This window comes from Thunnus albacares, chromosome 20 (genome assembly GCF_914725855.1).
Source record: "Thunnus albacares chromosome 20, fThuAlb1.1, whole genome shotgun sequence".
In the NCBI taxonomy this organism is placed as follows: Eukaryota; Metazoa; Chordata; class Actinopteri; order Scombriformes; family Scombridae; genus Thunnus; species Thunnus albacares.
Window position 1 is genome coordinate 180,245 of NC_058125.1, and position 17,144 is coordinate 197,388.

Genomic DNA, 17,144 nt, shown 5'->3' on the forward strand with positions numbered 1-17,144 from the left:
GCACTTTGTACCATTGTTAAGAAAAGTGCTATATAAATAAAGTTTATCATTCTTATTCTATGTTCGTGTTGAGGCATGAGGCACACCACATCACCAGGTGAGCTGCCCCTGTGTGTGACCACAGCAGACGTGAGGAAGACGCTGCAGAGAGTCAACCCCAATAAGGCTGCAGGGCTGGACAATATCCCAGGCCAAGTTCTCAGGGACTGTGTAGACCAGATCTCTGAGGTACTAACAGACATTTTTAACACCTCACTTTCCCAGGCCATTGTCCCAACATGTCTGAAAACTGCTACCATAATCCTGCTACCAAAGAGCTTCACAGTGTTTTGAACAGCTGGTCATGTCACATATGAAGAAAACTATCCTTATCACACTTAACCCCCACGTACGCATACAGACAACCTGGAGAGCGAGGACTCTTAAGCTGAATTCACACCAAATCAGGCGTTGCGGCAAAAATGCCAGTCCTCCTATTCATTTGAATGGGGGTAGGGCATTTAGACTGCAGGGGTGGGGGCCGCAGGAATGCCACAGTGGCCTGCAGCAAGAAAGTTGAACCAGAATCAACTTTTGGAGAAATGCAACCCAAAGTCACACTGTGGTGGCCAATCACTGCCGGCGATAAGACTGGTCAGAGCTGTACAACCTTGCCATGAGGGAGGACAATCATATCATCTGTCAATATATACTTTTACATGCACACTATCCCCTGTTATGTCTTACTCTAGTTTTAATCATATTCAGGGTAGATATGGAACATTAGAAACCTGGTTATTCACATTCCTATGTGACTAACATTAGGTTACTGATCATCTGTGCGGGAGTGTCTTGGACCCCTCCACATTAAACAGTGTCTGTCATTTCTGTATAGAGCTGAAGGTATTATCAATATGAGACTTTCACTTCTATCTGTCCTGACCACATTTTATGATCCAATATCTACCTTCATTAAGCTATAGAACTTACACTGCACACTTCTGGCCTGCATCAAAATTAATAAAGCCGTTTAGATTTCTTTTACAGCTGAATAGTTTTTAAGAAAATATTGTTTCCATATTTTGTATAGTGTCCTATATTTTCTATAATATCCTTAGAGAGTAGCTGTCATTGTGGATCTGTTACACTCTTCAACCTCAGTAATTAACGAAATACTTGTTAATTTTGTAATAATCTAGTTTTTAACCAACAGCAGCAGTTAACAGGTTCAGTTTACCTGCAAAATGTCACTGAAACAGCCGCAAAACAACGCTCTGTTCGAATTGTTCACTGCTGACATATAATGTAATTACTCGTTGTTTTTACATATTTTGTTGCTCACTTATATTGCAGTGGTTTCAGTGGGGCACATTTGACAGCTGTTATTCAGCAAATATATAGCTGACACCAATTTTTCAAAATGCTTAGATTAAACCTGATCTTGATCCTGTGGACTGACTTGGGACATCTTAACTTCATTTAAGTTTCAGGGTGCACACCATTGTTTATCATTATATGCCATCTTTGGTTAACCCCATTTACTGACTATTGCAGGACTTGAGTTGAAGACATACCTGTGCACAATAGCCTAATATCAGTATCCTGGTTGTGAGTTTTATCCACGTGGATCATATTATGATGGCTACACATTTCATATAAACTTAGCACAAATAGTAAGGAAATTTGTGTTTGGTAGATTATTTCTTTGTTGTAACAAAGCTTCTTGGCAATAAATCTTATACCGTTGGAAAGCCTGTTTATTTCCCTTTTAAATGGTGCCACATTTGTAAGGAACATGCATTTGTGGGATGAGCAGCAGAGCTGAGTATGTGGGTTGCGCCCATGAAAAATATGCCAAATCTTCTCTGCCAATGCCAAATAGCTTATTCTGCCATTGACTCTTGTTTGGTGTTTGGTGGATTGGATGATTGAAGTTTGAAGAAACAAGACATATTGGCAATTTAACAATTTATTCATTTAACAAACAGGAGCCTCTGTAGCGTGTGGAAGAACCATACACAGCCACAACAGCCTGGCACCTTCTCCTCATGCTGTTCACCAGCCTGGTCACCTGTTGTTCTTTTTGGTCCTGGTAGCTTGTTAAAGATATGACATAGAGAAGCCGGAGACCATATTGATTGTTTTTTTTCCTCCATTTTGTTTTAAGTTCTTTCACATAGCGGAGTGGAGTAATGAACAACTCCACGCCTCTGTTTACAAGGGGATCAAAGTGAGTGTAATTGGCTCTCACCTGGTTGTCGCATGCATTGCATCAGAGGAAATTTGTGTAAAGAGCCTTTCTAAACTTTCCCCTGTAGTGCAGCTGGGTGGCTTTTGAGTCCCTCTAGCACAGTGGGGGGCACAGGGCTGCAAAGCAATGAATAGCAGCTGCAGCAGTCCCAGCTTTTGAGTCCGCATGTGTGAACAACACATTACATTCTTCAGCAGTACCATGGCATGCTGAGCTTTGATCACAACAGCGCCGTACACCTTTAAGACCTTTAGCGATACTTTGCAGACTCACAACATTGTTGCAAGTCATGCAGGCTCCTTGAAAGACAGCCGTACCTGACGCCTCATAAATGCTTTCCACCATGACAGGGAGGTTTTTATTGTATTTCTACAGGAAATACTTCTTGATTTCTTTATTTCTACAGGAAATGCAGTGGTATTAGTTACTGAGGATAGGTTGATAGACATATTAGCTGATATGCTCATGCTAACACTTACTGGGATACATTGTAGCTGGTCATTAACAACATGTAGGGTGAAATTGAAGGTGAAATGTGACACATGTAGTCCATTTTTTCAAATTTACAAGTAAACACTTTACAGCCTTGGCTTGCTAACTGGCTGTTTCCTGATTAAAACCAGATAAGCCAGTCTAATGACGTGACCATATCTGGTCACACCAATAGGGGATGTAGAGGAGTGATGCATAAAAGTCCAGAAACTGGACACAGTGAAGAACACACACCACACAAGTTCTGCTTATTCTGTGTGACTGGGATCCGTACAATATAAGGTCAGAGATCCTGTGCCCATGTGCAAACATACCCACAAACACACTAGAAAACAGGAAAGAGCACGTCTGGCTGTCCGCATATCACATAATCTATCAAATCCTGTTTAATAAACTCAATGAATGTTGAAGATTAACAGAAGTGATTCAAAACTGATCACGCCAGAAGCCTTGCCTGGTAGGTGAAGAGTTGATTGCTTTGCTTTGATTGAAAGGTTAGCAGTTTTTTGTGGTTCAGTTAGTTTAAACAGTGTATTCTCACCTCTATTGCTTGGTCTCTCTCCATTTTAACAGAACGTAGTAAGACAGTCAAGTCCTGCAGCTCTTGTTCTTTTTCATTCAACTCTGCTTTAGCCTAACAGAGACCAACATAAAACTTCTATTAGTATCATTATTGCCTACATTATTAGACTGGGCCTTTCAAAATAGCATGGAGACAAAGGTTTTTCTATCTCTGCCTCTATCTTGACAAAGATTAAACAAGTGGCAGCATGAACTATATGAGTGGCAAGGCTACTGTTTGCTCACCATCAGACAGTTTCTATAAGCCTTCTACTTGTTTGTGAAGCACTCTGCATCTGGAGCCACAAATCTGGAGTCACTGTAAGGTGTGAGTCTTATTGCAATTTGAGGAAAATTGTTCTGGTTCTGGTCAACAGGCATACCAAGCTGGTTATCCTGGTATCACAAGGTGTGCCAGATATAGTCATCTTGCCCTCAGTACTTATCTTTTTCAATACAAAGTAGCAGCAGTTCCAAAAATATATGTAAGCAGTTTGCATTCACATTCAAAAACCTACAGTCCACTGCTATGCAAGTGCACCAGTAAACCACACTGTGAAGAGTTGTGTAATGTATGAGAGGCTGACCTGGTCTCTAGCTTTAGTCATGTCTTGTATTAGCTGCTCATTGGCCAGGTAGTGTACGGACTTCAATTCCTCACAGCGTCTCTGCCACTCCAGCTCCACCTGGACTTGCAGTTGCTCTAAGGCCCTCTCTCTCTTCAAACCAGTGCTCAGCTGCTGCTTGTACCTGACAACACACACACAGACATTTTATAAATTATAGCAACTCAGGTCATAGGTCATATCTTCAATACTACATAATCATCACAAATCTTTCCCCACTTTGTTTATTTACCATATCTTTTTATTACCCTCAGACCTTGTAATAAATTTTGAGATAAACCTTTAACAGAGAATAAGACTCGGAGGTTCTTCTTGGTACTAAATCAATGTGTTTTCACTTGTCACCTCCTCTCCATCTTTATTCTTAATTTCTCTATCTACCCTCCTCTCTCTCCACCTTTGTGCGAAGTCTTTGACACACAAGCACAAGCACAAGCACAAGCGCACACACACACACACACACACACACACACACACACACACACACACACACACACACACACACAGGCACACGCACACACAGGCACACGCACACACACACACACACATGCACAGAACAGTTTCTCCAGTCAAATAATCACACCATCACAGCTGCTCTTAAAAGATTTGGCTGGCAATTTTCTAAATTTTTCCAACTGTCAATAAATCTCAAGTGCAGAGCCAAGCCAATAATGAACTCATCCTACTTACAAGTATTGTGAGTGTATCCAAAGCCTGACATATCTTATTCCTCTGTGCCGCAGACCTCCATTGTTGTCCAAAAACGATTAAAGCTTGTCAAGTAGGAGCACCTTGGTAGCCGAATAGTTACTGCACATGCCACATACCTGCAAGATCCCTGGCTCTAGTCCAGCAAAGGACTTTTGTTGCATGTCATAGCCATGTCTCTCTCCCCATGTTTCCTGTCAGCCTCTTCACCAGTAACTGTCCAATAAAGGCAAAAAGTGCCCCAAAAAATCCCAAAAAGTCCCCCCCCCCCCCCCCCCCCATACACACACAATCTGGGTTTATGAAAGGATGGCTTGCCTCTAACAATATAAACTGACTCTTGCAAAACATAAAATCCCACCTTTCCTGGCCTTTTATTTATGGATGCTGAAAAGGCTTTTGACCATTGTGAAGGGCCTCATCTCTGGAGAGCATAGAAAGAATTTAAGTTAGGTGAAAAATGTATTAGTATGATTCAAGTAATATATGCTAATCCATCAGCCTGGATGTGTGTGGGAGGCTTCTCTGATTTGTTTAGTATTGGATGGGGGAAGGGGTCCTCTGTGACCTTTAATTTTTTACATTTCCATCAAACCTCTTGCACAAATGATCCGAAGCAATATCTCATATCTCCCTTATTACAATTGGCACTACCTTACATTCATTCTCGGTATACACAGATGATACTTTAGTTTTTATTGCAGACGTGCAAAACTCCCTTCCTAATATTCTAAAGACACTAAGGAACTTTGGCTCAATATCAGGTCATAAGGTTAATTTGTCAAAGTCGGTAGTGAATTTAATTAATGCGGACATAAATAATCTATCTCTCCCCTCTGATATTGCTGTTAAGAATAGTGTCACTTATTTAGGAATCAAAATTAGCATCTCATTAGCGTCTATAGCTAAAACAAATTACTCTTCAGTTTTGAAAAAAATAGAAGAAGATATTAAAAGATGGAGAGCAGTAACTAAAATTAATATTTTACCCTGTATCAATTTTTTCATCTCAATGCTACCTCTACCAGCTCCAGCAGACTACTAGTCCAGACTGGACTTGTTATTGCGGAACTGTGTTTGAAACGGTAAACAGCCTAAAGTTAAATGGTCAGCATTCCAACGCAAAAGGTAAGATGGAGGATGGGCCTGTCCTAACTTTAAGCTCTATCATTGGGCATTTGCACTAAGGAACCTCAGGTACTGGTTAGACAGTGAAAGAATCACTGCATGGAAAAATATTGAACATTTGAGTTAATCGCTCCAAGAAAACTAAAAGATTTTCTACATATAAGGATCTCTGCCAAAAAATGTGCCTTATATTATGGTCCAATAATATTGCACACACTACAAATATTTAGAGCTACAAAAAAATCATAAAATGTAAAGGTGTTTGGTATAATTCATCTCTGTTATGGGATAACAATAATCTGTTATCAGGAGGGAAACCTTTCACTAATTAAAGTTGAAAGAATAAACATATTCTAAATTCAGTTCTCAGTTTTTGAGATTTGGTAACTAGTTATGGCATAGATAAGCATTGTCTCTTCTTTTGCTTCAGGGTGAGATCAGCTTGTAAAACCTATGTGGTTCCATGGGAGTCAGAATGAAAAGACCACCCTATATTAAGTTGGGGACAAGAAGCCCCAGTATTGTTTTATGTCAAAACTTAATTCCCATAAATAAATTCCAACACCAGGAATGAAAGCTTAGGAGAGGGCCTTACATTTTGTCATACTTCAAGGAAAACAGTTCTGTTTATGATTTCACCTGTTGAATTCTTGATCTTTCAATTAAAAAAAAGAATGATTAAAAAAATACACGCCAATGAGCCACACTGTTTGCACTGGGTGACATGTTCCTTCGCCCCTGAAGAGAGTGATTACTGTAGCTTGTTTAGGAATAGCTCCAAAGAGTAATTGCAGCGACAAGATTGTAACTCTCAGGAGAGAGCTTCCTAGTATGGAAGACACCATTGCGCATTGGCTGAGACCAATAAATGTTAAATCCTCATTCCCTAACTGGAACTTTACTTTGGACACCAATACTAAGCAGACTTTCCTCAAGAACTATGTGGACCCTAAACAACTTAAACAAACAATGTAACAGCTAGCTGAATCAGTTTCTTTAAAGATATGATTCAACAACAGCAAGATAACTTTGAGTATTTTATCCAAATCATTATTTATGGGACCAATAAAAGACGAGATGGAATTCTTAAATACGTCGGGGAAGTGAAATGAAGCTTACAGCTCACTGTTGACAAGCTGCAGGAAAATGTATTAACTCATCACTTGGTAGTATGCGCACCCTCTGTTGGTGTGTCTTCACAATTTTTGTTGATGTTTGCCGCTCTAACATGTCGTTCTCTCCTCCCCAGATACTTATAAGCAGATAGAGAGCAGCTGAGCTGGTTGAGGCTATATGCCTAAGAAGAAAAGATGGCACAGGGGAGGGGCAGACCAGCTCCTCACCAGCACAAAGCCCTTTCATTGTGATAAATCAAACAGAATCCAAAATAATCCCAATTTCAAAGAACAAAAATTCAAACTTCAATGCAGAGAACAGCAGACCTAATAGTCTTAAGCAAAATCATGAAAAGAATTATTATTATTTGATTCAAGACTGTGTAATGAAGAATCAACATGTTCATAGACCAGGCTACTTTACCAGCGCAGCTATTGTTCATATGACGGATAACTGATTCAAAGAACTTTATAACAGCAAATTAGAAATAGATTTATTTCTGGGTTTAAGTGCCTTTGACCTTAAATGTTATTTTTTAACTCTCTCTGATAAGAAGTTACCTATCCAGCAGCAGACAAAAAGTATATTACAATGGCTACTTTTCTGACTGTAGAAGTGTGGGGTGCTGCAAAGTATCTGCCTTGGTCCACTTTTTTCTGTTGAAGAAATCTTTCATTGTTATATATGCAGATTTCTTGATGGTATATTACTCAGCTCATCATTGTGATGACTTGACCAGTGTATTGGTAGGTGAATGACTAGCTGTGCATGACTGGGTCAATAAAAACAATATGATTTCAAACATATCAAAATCAGTCAATGAAAATTGAAAACAGGAAAAGATCAGCTAATAGTCTTCAACTGCCTCTACAAGGATTCAAGTTGGATCAAGTTAACCAGATAAAATTATAAGAAGTTACACTTGACATCAGCATTGGTCACTGCGTATGACAATATTGTGAAGAAAGTGGTATAGGTCATTTCTAGCAGCAGGAAAGGTTCTATTTTTGTTGATTCATTAGCATTGTCACATCTTCAGTATTGTTCAGTCATATGGTCACGGTATTAAAAAGGATCTTGATAAATTAGCCCATAATAGGAGTGCTAGACTTATTATTCACCATTCATACCATACTAGTGTCATGGCTCTCAGTTGAAGGCATGACAATAAAAGCAAACTGGATTAAAGCTGCAAGCAGTGATGAATGGGCCCTCACACCTTGTGCGATTTGGAGGGAGCAGCAGCCGTAGTATCAATACTGAAGGACTTTTGACACAGCTCTGAATTGTCAGGATTATCAGACACTGTGAATGGATAAAATATTATTTCCTGTGTGCAGTATGGAGATGACTTATTAGAAATTGTGTATACATTTGATGAACTATGTGTCGTTTAGGCCTCACTTCCTGTTGCCCATGAACAATGCTACATAAGTGAAATAGTAATGCAGCAATGTGATGAATGAGAATGATGAGAGCAATGAACTCATCAAATTTCATGGACATCAAAGAAACTCAAGATTTTTATAACTTTTCATCAGAAAGGTCTTTAGATGACACTGGATAAATTTGAAGCTGGTAGGGTTGAAGCTCTAGGAGGAGTTTATTAAAATACAACCCCTGGAAATAGCAAAAACTGCGCCAAAATTGCACATTAGATTCAAAATGGCTGACTTCCTGGTCGACTTCCAAGAGGCTTTTTTGTGTGTCTGGACATGATACATATACCCACTAAATTTCATTCATCTATGTGAAATTTAAAGGTGGGGGCCTGTAATTGGAAATTTTCTATTGAGCCATTTTGGCATGATCCATAAAATATAAAATTTTTCACCACTTCTGATGAATGTGAAAAGTGTTATAAATTTTTGAGCATGTTTAGTCCCTCAAAAATGCGTTTCTTTCTGAAGAAAAAAAATTAAATAAATAAATAATAATTCCTTCAGATACAATAGGGCCTTTGCACTGCTTGGTGCTTGGGCCATAAAAAAAAAAAAATCCTTCAGATACATAGAGCCTTCGCACCGCTAGGTGCTCAGGCCCTAATAATAATTCCTTCAGATACAATATCTAATAATAATAATAATAATGATAATTAAAGCTGCAAGCAGTAATGATTGGGCTCTCGCATCTTCGCGCATGTCGGGGTGCGCCGCAGTCGAAGGGCTTTTATTGTGGGCATGGAGATATGTTCAGGACCGGGCTCTTATCGGATGTTGATTTGTACGTTTGAACAGGTTAAATGTCACTGCCTGTGTGCACTATGTGGTGCTAGACAACACCCAATAATTATACTTCATGTTGCTTTATTTGAAGTGTAGACCACACCTTGCAAATTTCATGTGAACTGGATGATTTTTGTCACATAAGACTAAATTTCCCGTTGTCAGTAAGTGGTGCTACAGAGGAGGGTCATTAATGCAGCAACATATTTGGTAGAGGTCAACCGAAAGGCATATACATTTTTATGAATATTCGGATGTTGCACAAACCAGTTAAATATGACTTCCTATGTCCACTATGTGGCACTAGAGAGCATCCACACTTATACGTTATGTCACTGTATATCGTGTAGACCACACCATGTCAATTCCGTGTTAATTGGATGATGAGCTTTTGAGATGACATTCATAATGGCCGACTTCCTGTTGGGTTTAAGCTATGGGTCCAAGAAACTATTTTGTGTGCCTTGGCATGATACATGTGTGTACTGATTTTCATACATGTAGGTTTAACGTGCAGCGGGGGCTGCCTTGTTGAAATATTGTAGGCAGCGCTATAGAGCCAGTTTGCATCACTGACAGAATATTGTCATGTAAATGTGTTCAAACATGTGAAGTTTGGTGCAGATTTGAGCGTTTACACTAAAGTTATAGCAATTTCCTCTGTCATGGCAAAACATCAAAACTCAACGCCACACCAAGCGCTTCAACGATAGCTAAATCTTTTAATAACTTTTGATCACAAACTAGTCTTGATGACACACACTGATTTTGAAGTCGTTATGATGAATTCTCTAGGAGGAGTCCGTTAAAATACAAGGCATGCAAAATCGCCAAAATTGACCACTAAATTCAAAATGGCCGACTTCCTGTTGGGTTTAAGCTGTGGGTCCAAGAGACTTTTTTATGCACCCTGGCATGATACGTGTGTACTGATTTTCGTACATGTAGGTTTAACGCGGCATGGGGGCTGCGTCGTTGAAATATTGTAGGGGGCGCTGTTGAGCCATTCTGCCACACCCATGCCCACCACCTATATAATATTACAGACTTTAAGACCTGTCGTGTGTGTGCAAAGTTTTGTGAGTTTTCAAGCATGTCTAGCCCCTTAAAAACAGCTTTGTATTTTGTGGTGAATGATGTGTTGCCATGGCAACGGATGATGAAACCTCAAAAGTTTCAGGAGTTATCATCATCAAGGTCTTCCACCTTGGCTGACCAAATTTTTATTTATTTCTGGCTAACCTGCTAGGAGTAGTTAGCAAAAGAGTGGCGCTTAAGACTTCCTGTTGCCAGTAGGTGGCGCTATGACTATGACTCATTATGAGCCTGTACATGCCTTCAGACCGGGACCCTTATCAAGCATGGGAAATTTGGAAAAGATCTGATCATGCAGAGTCAAGGTATAACACTTTGTTCATGGCAAAACATCGAAATTCGCCGCTCCACCACAGCAAAGGTGTCCAGTGAAAACTCACCATTTTCACAATATGGAATCAAGAGTTTGTTTGTGTGTCTGGACATGTTACATGTGCCTACCGAATTTCGTTCATCTACATGAAACTGAAAGGAGGGGCTTCAAATTTGAAGTTTTCTTCACCACTAATAATAATTCCTTGAATTACAATAGGGCCTTCACACCGTCAGTGCTTGGGCCCTAATAATAATCTTTACAAAAACGTTGGGCCCCTGGCACTTTCTTGCTTGGCCTTAATAATAATTAAAGCTGCATGCTGCAATGATCGGGCCGTCGGTCCTTTGCTCACGTTGGGGTGTGTCACAGTTGAACCGCTGTTATTGCAAAGCAACACGATGCAGCAATACATTCACCGGAGGGCACCTGACATGGATATACATTTTCATGAATACTGGACATTGCATGTAGAGAATAACTATCACTTCTCGTGTCAACTATGTGGCGCTAGAGAACACCCACTAATTATACGTCATGTTGCTGTATATCATGCGGACACTACACTGTGTAATTTTCATGTAAATCGGATGGAGTTTGTCACGTAAGGCTCACTTCCTGTTGTCAGTAGATGGTGCTATGACTGAATAAATATGAGCATGTAAATGTGTTCAGGCCTGGACTCTTATCAAACATGAGAAATCTGGGGCAGATTGGACAATGTAAAGTGGAATTACAACAACTTCCTGTTTAATGCCCCAATAATGTCATGGGCAAAACTCACCGGCATGCCACGCCAAGGGTGTTCCATGACAACTAAAAAGCTTTGCAATTTAACATTGCGAAGGTCTCTAGATGTCACCTACCAAATTTGAAGTCCTTTAGGTTTAAACCCCAAGAGGAGTTTCTTAAAGCACCATTCAGTGCTTGGGCCCTAATAATCTTTACAAAAACAATAGGTTCCTCGCACTTTCAGTGCCAGGGACTGTTTGGCCTTAACAGTTTCGTGCTTGTGCCCTAAATATAATTTCGAGTTTGCTTTCATGAGGAAAGGTATAATTCTAGGTATATCTAAATCTTTTTCAGCTCTTCTTCTACTTTGAAACGGTTATTGATAGTTATGTGTTATTAATTTGGTTGTGTTCTATTAAGTTCAACTGCTTTGTTTTATCTATTTTTAATTTTTTTGTTTGGACCTTGCTTTAATGTTTATCTTGCTATTTTTGATGTGTGGATGATGTGTGAATACGATAATTTTTGCTTCTTTTGTCATCTTTTCATAAGTGTCAGTCTCACCTCTGTATTTTGTCATCTTTCTGTTCCATGGCCTCCTGCTGGTCTTTCTGTACAGAGTGTGCCTGTGCAGACAGAACCTCCATATCCTCCTGCAGTTTGACAATGTGTTTCTCAGCCCTCTGCAGCTGCTCTGTGTGGGCCTGATGCTGAGCCTCCATTTGCCCATCACACTCCTTCAGAGCCTGGACCACATTGTCATATCTTGAACAAAAAGCCATGCAGTTAGACATTTGAAGACATTTAGAGGACTTAGAAGATGTAATTTTGGCACAGCTGATTTGGCTTTTATGCACAAGGTGACCTGAACAGTTACTACAGCTCAATGAGAGAAACAGACACAGCCACCAGCTGTTGAGGCTGCTGCAGCACTTAAGCCTTTCTGTTTTTGTCGGTCCACCAGGGGTTAAAAATAATTAAAAATTATGTTTTAATGCCGTGTTCACTTAATATTGGAATTAACACAATTATGAGATTCCAACTTGGGAATATCATTCACATTTACAACTATGAATAGAAAACTCCAATTTTTCTGAAAGCTCTTGGTGCTGCATAGTATGGAAATGCATTTACAGGATATACTGTTATACAGTAAGTACACACCATTTTCAAAGAACTCTGTAATCATAAAATTCATCAAAAAATCTTGAGTTGTCCTGTAACTTGGAAAATGGCGGCAGGCCTCAGTGCTAATGTTGGACAAAAATAGAACAGCGTTCTGTTTTCATCCACACTGTGGTTTTTAATTATTAATATGAAACCATGGATAAACATCACTGAAATACAAAACTTAAAATGGGCACTCTGAATGTGTAGCTAAGGTCCTTCCCACTTGAATAACAAAGCATCATCATTACATTTATTGGCTCTTTATCAAGCTTGTCAACAAAAGACATTTTCTTGTGACTGGTATATTATTTCAATTAAACGTGTGTGTGTGTGTGTGTGTGTGTGTGTAAGGAAACCCATTAAATTAAGTAAACAATTACAAATCATGTGACTGCAAGTTAGGTAGGTGAGTAGAAATGAAAAAGGCAATAGAAGTAGAGATGACATGATTCGGGATTGCTACTTTACTATTTTAATTTCCAATTAATGCAATTTTGATAATCAATTAATTGTTAAATAATTTTCCATGTAAAATACTCATAATTTGCTACTACTGCAACCATTTTCAAACATTTTACAGGCAAACTTATTAATCAATAAATACACAAAGTATTCTGCAGGTTAAACAACAATAGAAATCATCATGACTTGAAGTTTTGAATAGAACAGTAACAATATTACTAAGCAAAACTAAGTCAAGTAAAATGCTAAGGCAACAGAAATATTAATATTACCACACAAAATTAATTGCCGTGATATACTAATCACAACAAAATGAGTAACAACAATAAAACAACATGTGGAGGACAATGCCATCACTGAATATGTTTAGTTAGTGAACATCTGATTGTATGCTTGAACAGGCTGAGATGCTCTCCTGCATTGCACACTGCAAAGATTCTCTCTAGCCTTGCACCACAAGGATTGTGGAGTTTCTTTACAATTAACTTAAACCCTAAAATGTAAAAATAAAATGTGTAAAACAAAAAGACAGTGACAATTGTGACTGTAGTAGATTAGTAGATTTTAATAATAGATGCTTTCTTGCTAAAAACTCTTAGAAATGTCACCAATTACTGTAAATTGCTTCTATGTTGTTTCTTTACCACCTTTATTTCCTGGTTCAAATGCTTGGTTTTAGGCCTGATTGGATTTGTTTCATCACAGGAAAAAAAAAGAGCTTCAAAAAGAGATTCAAGTTGGGAAACTGCTCCACATGGGTGTCTCATTTGACGTGTGATTGACAGTCATCAGTGGAATTAGTTTTAAAGGGAAAGTTCTGTATTTTTCAACCTGAACCCTATTTTCCCATCATTTTGTGTCTAAGTAAAAGATGAGTGACCGCCATGGCTGACCACCCTTTAACGTGGACCCTGTAAACCTGGCTTACCAGGTACCAGGGTACCTGGTACCCAGGTACCAGGGTACCAGGTACCAGTGTGTTATATGTGTTTGCACGTTTACCAGGTAAACGTGCAAACACATATAACACACGCAAGCAAGCGAACACAGAGGCAGTCTGATGCTGAAAACAGGATTGAAAAGTCCATCTCCACCGAGGTTTGCTGAGTGCTCAAACTCCAGCCAACTCAAAGGCTCCGTTACAGACAGCCTACCCTCCCCTCACCCCCCAACACCCCCTGCCCTCCACTGACTTCAGGACATTGGCAGAGATGTGTGTGATGCATGTGGACTCGGGACTTTGAAGAAGCCAAAGAGAATCTACAGTCTCGACTCAACGTTCCCTATTTTTAAAAACTCTTCTTTTTGTTTTTTTTGTTTTGTTTTGCTTTTCATGAGCAAAGTAGGGGGGAGTGGGGAGGCATGGTTACCTGACTCTTTTTTATTTTTATTTTTTCCAGGTTTACAAGGCATGGTGCAGATGACAATGATGATTATTATTTTAATTATTATTCTAATTATCATTCTATGAATTATTGTTACTTGCATTCACAGTATATTTGTTGAACGCCAGCAAGAGCAAAGGGCAGCTGTGGCTCAAGAGGTAGAGTGGGTCATCCACTAATCGGAAGATCGGCGGTTCAATTCTCGGATCCTCCAGTCTGCATGTCGATGTGTCCTTGGGCAAGATACTTAACCCCAAATTGCTCCTGATGGCTGTGCCATCAGTGTGGGAATATGTGTGAATGATTATATTTCCTCTGATGGGCAGGTTGGGACCTTGCATGGTAGCCGCTGTACCCATTCAGCGTATGAATGTGTGTGAATGGGTGAATGTGATTCGTAGTGTAAAGAAGACCAGAAAGGCACTACACAAGTACAGTCCATTTAAGTGACTGCTTCATTAATGTTGTCAGACACTTATAATCACAATCTGAGCATGTCAGTGGCAAACACAAGCACTTGTAGTGGACGTACATTGACGGTGCACTACTGCCCTGTCAAATTACATTGCAGCCCATTTCGTGGCTGCTGTATGCAGGACTCTCGCTCAATACTGGACCAATTTCAAAAATTGTTGTCCCTATTAGTCACTTAGACACAAAAAGATGGGAAAATAGGGTCCAGGTTGAAAAATCCCTAAGTTTCCCTTGAACAGAAGGTGACTTCTCAACTACTATGAACAATTTTATATATTTCTCATATTTCTCATTCAAAGGAATGGGGAGGCGTGTCCAAACTTTTAACTGGTACTGTGTATACAGTAAACAGTATATGTTACATACACACGCAGTAACTCGCATGAAAAAATATGTAACAGAGGAAAGGGTGGGGAGCTGGGGTCAACTCAGCAGCAGATTAAGAAAGAGAGATAAAGATGTTGATTGTCATAAAGGAGAGAACAAATTTTAACCCAAAGACAGAAGTGACCACTTCTGAGGGGTGTTTAACAAAGGTGGCTCTGTGCCAATACTGTGAAGATATTTTAGAAGGAAAAAGATATAAATAAAAATTTAAAGTTGCAAGCAGCGTTGATTGGGCCCTCGGGGTGCACCAAAGTTGAAGTGGTGCAAAGGTGCAAAGGTATTGCATAGCATCACGATGCAGCAATACCTTTGCCAGAGGGCAACATGGATATACATTTTCCTGAATATTGGACATTGCATATAGGATATAAGTATCACTTCCTGTGTCCACTATGTGGTGCTAGATAACACGAACTAAATGTATTTTATGTTCCTGCATATTAAATGTAGACCACACACCAAATTTCATGTAAATTAAAGAAATTTTGTAACATAAGGCTTGGTTTCTGTTGCCACTAGACTGTGCTATACAAGTAGGTCATTAATGCAGCAATATATTTAGTGGAAGTCGCCTGACATGCATATGCATTGTCATGAATATGGAATGTTGCATGAAGGAGTTCAAGATCACTTCCTGTTTTCACTATGTGGCACTAGGGAACACCCACTAATTATATGTCATGTCACTGTGTATTATGTGTAGACCAGACAATGTAAGTTTCATGTAAATCAGGTGTTGTCTGTCATATAAGGCTGACTTGCCGTTGTCAGTAGGTGGTGCTATGATTATGACTCAATATTGACATGTAGATGTGTTCAGGCCTGGACTCTTATCAAGCATGTAAAATTTGGGGCTGACTGGACAAAGTTCTGTGGAGTTACAACTTCTTCTGTCATGGTGAATCATGCAAATTGACCAGCATGCCACGTCAAGGGCATTCCACAAAAACTTAAGATTTTGATAAATTTTCATCGCAAAGGTCTTTAAATTACCCCAACCAAATTTGAAGTCACTCTGATTAATTATCTGAAAGGAATTCTTTAAAGTACAACACCTGCAAATGGCAAAAACAGAGCAAAAATGTTGGCTTTGACTTTGAAATTTTGTAGGGGGTGCTACTGAACCATCTACCACGCCTAAGCCTAAGACCCATATCAATTACCAAGTTTCGCCACTCCTGATGAATGTGTAAAGTTTAATGAGTTTTTGAGCATTCCTTGCACCTCAAAAATGCTTAAAGTAATTAGGGGGTGCTATAGAGCTGCCTTTCCATGCCTAAGCCCAATTGCAATATCAAATCGAAATACTTACTACTTTGAACACAGTTGCAAAGTTTTGCGTGTTTTTGCACATCCTAAAGGCTCCAAACATGTGTTAGTGAAATGAAAATTGACACACAAAATCCAAAATGACTGACTTCCTGTCAGACCAAAAAATTTAAAAAAAAAAAAAATTCTGGGTAGAATGATGAGAGCAATGATCCCACTGAATTTCATGGACATCCAAGCAACTTTGTTCCAAAATGGCTGCTGATTTCCTTTTGTCAGTAGGTGGCGCTATGACTATGAATCAATATTGACATGTAGATGTGTTCAGGCATGGAGTCCAATCAAGCATGTAAAATGTGGGGTAGATTGGACAAAGTCCAGTGGAGTTACAACAACTTCCTGTTTTACTGCAAAACATACAAATTTACTGGCACGCCATGTCAAGGGGGTTCCATGAAAAGTCAAGATTTTGGTAACGTTTCATCACACAGATCTTAAGATGACACTGACTTCAAAATGGCTGACTTCCTGCTGGACTTAGGACATAGACATGATACATGTACCTACCAAATTTCGTTCATCTTCGTCAAATTTAAAGGTAGGGGTTCTGACTTTGAAATTTTCTAGGGGGTGCCCTCAAGCCATTTTGCCACACCCAAGCCCAGTACCATTATAAGATATCAAGTTTCACTACCTCTGTCATGTGTGCCAAGTTTTGTGACTTTTCAAGTATCCCTAGCCCCTCAAAAACAACTTCCTGTTTCATGGAAA

At 39.4% G+C, this 17,144-nt stretch overlaps 1 protein-coding gene across 3 annotated transcripts in view; it reads right to left on the reverse strand.

The window, feature by feature from the left end:
* The window catches only part of ccdc57 (coiled-coil domain containing 57), a 130,212-nt gene that overhangs the window by 93,470 nt on the left and 19,598 nt on the right, over positions 1-17,144 (reverse strand). For 2 of the 3 annotated variants that reach the window (XM_044338725.1, XM_044338727.1), the window contains 3 exons: positions 11,791-11,991; positions 3,871-4,033; positions 3,264-3,356 (listed from right to left, as the gene is read on the reverse strand). In XM_044338725.1, the coding sequence (XP_044194660.1) occupies positions 3,264-3,356; positions 3,871-4,033; positions 11,791-11,991 (457 nt within the window). The remainder of the gene's footprint in view (positions 1-3,263; positions 3,357-3,870; positions 4,034-11,790; positions 11,992-17,144) is intronic. The other variant, XM_044338726.1, reaches the window with a different exon arrangement.